The 6,000-nt window shown below is 38.8% G+C and overlaps 1 protein-coding gene across 1 annotated transcript in view; it reads right to left on the bottom strand.

Annotated features, from left to right (window-relative positions):
- Positions 1-360: 360 nt before the first annotated feature.
- Positions 361-6,000, bottom strand: part of PDE6B (phosphodiesterase 6B) — a 127,750-nt gene continuing 122,110 nt past the window's right edge. Inside the window, exons 20-22 of the mRNA XM_069745708.1 lie at positions 4,763-4,846; positions 2,016-2,172; positions 361-1,472 (exon numbers count right to left, since the gene is read on the bottom strand). Of these exons, the coding sequence (XP_069601809.1) occupies positions 1,411-1,472; positions 2,016-2,172; positions 4,763-4,846 (303 nt within the window). The 3' untranslated portion in view covers positions 361-1,410. The remainder of the gene's footprint in view (positions 1,473-2,015; positions 2,173-4,762; positions 4,847-6,000) is intronic.

Here is a 6,000-nt window from a genome sequence, read left to right as displayed (position 1 = left end):
AAAAAGAAACCTGGTGACAGATTGCCTTTAACATCTTTCTTCAATCATAGTGGAATATGGCAAATCAAGAGGAACCTATAGTTATGTGCAGTTGATACTGCAGCTAATCCCTATTCAAGTGTATGAGACTGAGCTGTGTCAGAACTGGAGTAGCAGACACAGATGACTGGATAGAGTGGGTCCCTGTGACAGACCCCCATTTATCCTCTTTTCAAGAGATAGGGTGTGGAGAAAGGGTTCAATGGGTGCTCTCGTTCACTGGCCCGGCTACTCTTAGCAAGACCAGGACTCATACCACTGAACACCCACTCTATCTCCCGGTGAGCAATACACTACACAGACCACACAGGGTTAGGGTAAAACAGTGTGGCAATACTTTATTGAACCACAACACCCAATAGCAAACAGAACAATCCCAGCAATTACCCCAAGATGGTATACATTACAGGGTCTCACTCTTCCGCTGACTCGCCAGGATAATGGTAAATGTTATGTCCGAGCTCCCAGGGTCGCTACTCCACCTATGATACGCATGCAGAGAGGAGGTAACAACAAGCGTAGGGAGATAATCGAGAGCAGTCCTGTGTTCTTTCAGCCGGGTCCAATGTACCCTCAGCTGAGATCCTGAAGAGAGACACACAACCAGAAGAAAAGAAGTCTCTTTACCCGAGGCAGGTGATCTATTTTTAGAATTACCCAGTGTCCATCACTCCTCCTCACAGCCTTTCCCTATCTACTTTTGAAGTCAACAAACTGGTTATAGAATACAATACACAATTAGCATATCAACTCACAATAAACAAAGATAAACACACACTATGTACAAGTCACTATTACAGACTTACACAGTATGTTAAATGGTACATCGGTTTGCAAGTCTGTCTTCTTGACCCACCAGACATAAACACTTAGAATCCACAAGACAATATACAGATAAAAAGTCAATTCTTCTTGGTTTGCAAAAAACATGGTTGTCTGGGAAATTAAGATTTAATCATGCTTTCTTCACATAGGGGAAAACTAGCATTTTAGGAAAAAACCTTTTCAACAAGATGATGCAAAAATGACTTGTTATTCTTCGTAAATTTATAGAATTGTAATCTGTTTTTAGAGAGCAAGAGAAGATCTTACATACAAGGGAAAGCTTCCATATGATGCTCACTCAAACTAAACTTTATTATTAAAAAAAACAGAATTATCTGGGATCATAATTAGCATTTGGATGCAGAATTTAAACTGGAATAAGTGTTGTTCAACCTATGACAATTAATAGTCTATTGTGTAGCATACGATACAATTAAAAATCTAATTGGAAAAAGAATCAAAGAAGTATCTTGGGTCACACTTTACAAAAGCTATATTCTTCTTGTACTCCAAGTGAGGCTCCAAATAACTTTAATATGCAGTAAATTAAACGATTGAACAAGTTGCTGATTTGGCATTACTACCCCCTCCAGTTCCGTCAGCAGCAGCTATAAAGTAAAAAAGTACAAACATTAGATATAGGCTACAGAAATATATGTTAGCCAATGGTCATTTTGTAGTTCATAACCAGGTCCCTAATAATTATAGCCCAGACAGTAATATATAGGTCACTACAGAAGAATATGCTGTGTCAGCCTAGGCAATCAGGGACAGCCAACTGAAAATAAATTGATTAAATAACTAAAGTGACTTTGGCAAAAGAGGATTTAGAAGATTATGGATTAAGGCTAATATCATTAAATATATTTTGTGTAACCAGGAACCAAAACATTTAGCATGTAAATGGTAATACTGATACGAGGTTGGTTAATTAACATCTTTGTATGAACAAACAAAAAAAAATACTATAAATTGACAAATATCCAGTTGGTATTTAGAGTGAAGTTCAGCAGTGACAATGTCATTACTTTAAAGAAAAAAAAATCTACCATTGCGATAACCAATGGAACTGATCTAACATTCAGGATTGGTAGATGTCTCCATTGTGGAGCCAGACAGGAACGTGGCACAGACTTTTATCTATTACCGACCTTTCTTTGCAGCAGTTGCTTCTTCTCTTTTCTTCTTTTCCTCCTCGATTGCCTTCATTTTGGCCTCATACTCATCTGCCAGAGCTTTCCATTCTTTCCTGTTATTCAGTAAACCATCCAACATCGGCTGAATTTCCCCATGGAAGCGAGAAAACTCCTACACATGATGAAATGATTGTAAGCATTTATCAGAGTTGATATGAATATTGAATTTGAACTTTTTATTTTTTACATTAGGTTGTAAATCAATGTCAACATGACAATGATCCAAAGCACACCGCCAGGGCAACGAAGGAGTGGCTTCGTAAGAAGCATTTCAAGGTCCTGGAGTGGCCTAGCCAGTCTCCAGATCTCAACCCTATAGAAAACCTTTGGAGGGAGTTGAAAGTCCGTGTTGCCAAGCGAAAAGCCAAAAACATCACTGCTCTAGAGGAGATCTGCATGGAGGAATGGGCCAACATACCAACAACAGTGTGTGGCAACCTTGTGAAGACTAACAGAAAACGTTTGACCTCTGTCATTGCCAACAAAGGATATATTACAAAGTATTGAGATGAAATTTTGTTTCTGACCAAATACTTATTTTCCACCATAATATGCAAATAAAATGTTAAAAAAACAGACAATGTGATTTTCTGGATTTTTTTTTCTCAGTTTGTCTCCCATACTTGAGGTCTACCTATGATGTAAATTACAGACGCCTCTCATCTTTTTAAGTGGTGGAACTTGCACTATTGCTGACTGACTAAATACTTTTTTGCCCCACTGTATACTCATATATGTACACTAATGTAGCGGGTACTGCAGTGAAGGGTACACTCTAACTAAGGGTGGGCATACCATTGGTGTATCCTGCACAACCGCACAGGGGCTCAAGAGATAAGCGGCCTACAACCGCTTCAAAAGCAGGTAGAATTGTGCATTATGATGAGCGATTGGACTGCAAAGAACCCCTATACTGTTCTTGCAAAGGAGCCCTCTTCTGTCTGTGGAAGTTCCTGATGCTACCGATTGGTGGGGGTGCCAGAGATGGCCTGTGACTCAAATAGCGGATATATACCATGAATATACCATGTGATGTGACTGATTTCTCTGTGTGAAGTCCTTCTATAGAGCTACAAGTAGCTTCATCAATGCGTTCAATTACAAAAGCGGTCAGAAGACAGGCAAGCCACCATGATATAGATGAGTGTGATTCTCATTTCTGCAATACCCAGTATAATTTGGAGTTTGGTGATTGGATTCTTCAGATGAAAGAATACTGCCAAGACGTTTTTTATATTGGGACATTTATAAGGAATATGTCAGCAATTTTTGCTATGAAGTGCGACAGAAGCATGAGGAAGGGACAGAGACACTACCTGAGGGGATCAGGCAAAAATGTCATGACGGATACAGTTGATTTTTTTTTGGAAATAAGTGGCCACATCATTAGGGCTGAAGTAGGTGATGAGGGCACTGTGTGGATTCCCCGGCTTCTGTCCCGGGACCGGAGGGTATGTATGAGTTAACATACACCCATCAAGTGGGCGTGGCCTCACTCTCCATACACTTGTATGGAGAGAGGCCACGCCCTCTGGCCAGGAGTACGTATAACTCATAAATACCCTATGGTCCCAACTCAGAAACCAGCAAATCCTCACAGCGCACAGTGCGTGCACTGGAGGGATTCATAAGTCTGTAGTCACACAGAGGGACTGCTGACTTATTGGTTTGGACCTGACAAACCCTTTGAGAGCTCTATAAGTCTGGTATCATGGGTTTATAGTGACAGAGAGGGAACAAAAGACTGAAGCGTTTGATATCACGTACTCTTGCACTGATTAGAAGCATTTCTTCATATTAAATGGTACAGGTTTGTGTTAGCAGTGCAGGGGTTAAGCTGTTCAGCTTAGAGTCTCTGAAGCGTTCCTGCTTAGCTTACTTCAGCTGTTATGTATTGGCCACTCCCCTCTCCTATATATTCTCACCTCTGGCAATCCAGATAGTCAGTGTTAGTCTTGTACTGGTGTGAAGTGGAAGTGTCGGTTGTTGGTAGAAGTGTTTAGAGTGCTGATCTGTGACCGTTGCTTGGTGTTTCCACTGTGTGTAAATTCTCATCCTCTCCTATTTGGTTTACCTACCATTTCTCCATGGTGTTCCTTTCTGTTTTCTGTGAGTGCATATTTGGTATGTTATTTATCCCTGTATGTCCTACCTTGTTAGTCTGGTTTGTGTATATACATACACTATTACTCCCCACGTCTCTGAGTGGGGCAGGGGACAGATATAGGGCTGATTCAGGAGTTTAGCAATGTGCATGACTTTGGTGTCTTCATCATCAGGAATAGCTAAGGCACCCCTAGCGTTAGGGACAGGGAAGGAGTTCCTGTCCCAAGTATCCCAACAACAGAGTAGTGACATCTGGTGTTGCTGTAATCGCACTAACCCACAGAGTAAAGTTCACATGTCATAATTTCCAAACAGTAAATGCCGTAACAACAAAAAGCAATAGCGGAATTGCTGCTTTTCTTTTTTTTTCCCTGCAAAGATTTCTTTATATGAGAAATAGAATAGTGCCATTAAATGAGATAACTTGTTCTTCAAAAACTAGCCTCATATGGCTATGTCAACAGAAAAAAGTCATAACTGCAAAAACTGTAGATATATACAAACAACCTATTTATTTTTATAGTCGCATGCAAATTTTAAAAAAAAAGTATGACCTTCATTCAGAAATATGTCTATGTTCTATTTTAATTACTCACTTTATATACAAACGTGCAGACAAAGTCAATGAAACCGCACTGGAGCTTCGGCAGTTCTGCAGACTTATTTCTGTCCATCATTGGCTATAATTAGAATAACAGATTTTATATTAGGAAATACTCATAATTTATTGAGGTTTTATTAGAAGTAATGAGTTGTCAGTGAAATGCTGCTCATAAATGCAGACTAATTCTCTATTAGAATGGAAGCAACATAACACTTCTAAAATATCTTGAAGTCTATCGCATGCCAGCTAAGGGACATTAAGTAGTGCTAATGAATGTTAGTTATATACGATTGTCTTGAACTTTTCAACAACCTATTCATGTCTAGCATATCAATGATGTTTGGGAGATTCATGCTATACGCTTATGGCTGTAAACATTCCTAGTTTCTAACAAAGATACTTAGATCTATTGAAATCTTAAACTTGTGTAGCCACATATACTGTACAATTATATGTATACTTCCATAGGTTGGTGCAAGCAATTTGGTTGTCGGGTGTCACAAAGGAGAGAAATAGATGGGAAGAATAAAGTGCCCCTTACTTGGTGTCCACGTTTTCTGGCTCTTAGCTATATACAGGCTCCTAAGCCCTTTGTAATAAGAAGAGCTTACCACAAAGACTCTGTATCAGATACAATCCTACAGAATGAATGGATGATAGAACTAAGGCTGTAGCCACATGCAATTGTTGTTGACATACCTCAATAAAAAAATACAAATCTAGACACATACATTACTGTCTTCCTGAGATAAACACTAATATAAAGTTTACAAACCATATTAATATATCATTACATATTGTCCAATATTAAGTATTTTTACTTAGTCTATCAATGAATAAGCTGGGAAATACAATACAATATACAGATTTTCCATAATCTCCACATCCAAGCCTTGGTGTCCAACAACACTAAATAAGTTATCAAACCCTAATTTGTATAAATTTGATTTGTTTGTTGGTTTCAGAGCAGTGTTATTTTTTTATTTAAAGAGTAACTGTACTTTCAAGTAACTTTTCAAGTAACTGTCCTTTGTGTGTAAATGGGAAATAATTTCTGGCCATTATATAACTTGTTGTCCTGTATTTTCATCAGTTTTCCCCTTTTCAAGCTCTCTCTAAATTTGCAATACACTCTGAGCTGGTGGAAGGAGACTAGCTGCTATGATTTCTCACATGTACATCACAGCACACAGGGATGGATGTCTGCTCCTCATTCCTTAGTTAACACAC

This window comes from Ranitomeya imitator, chromosome 1 (assembly GCF_032444005.1).
Source record: "Ranitomeya imitator isolate aRanImi1 chromosome 1, aRanImi1.pri, whole genome shotgun sequence".
NCBI lineage: Eukaryota > Metazoa > Chordata > Amphibia > Anura > Dendrobatidae > Ranitomeya > Ranitomeya imitator.
Note: the sequence above shows the minus strand (reverse complement) of the source record. Positions and strands in the feature narration are given on the sequence as shown.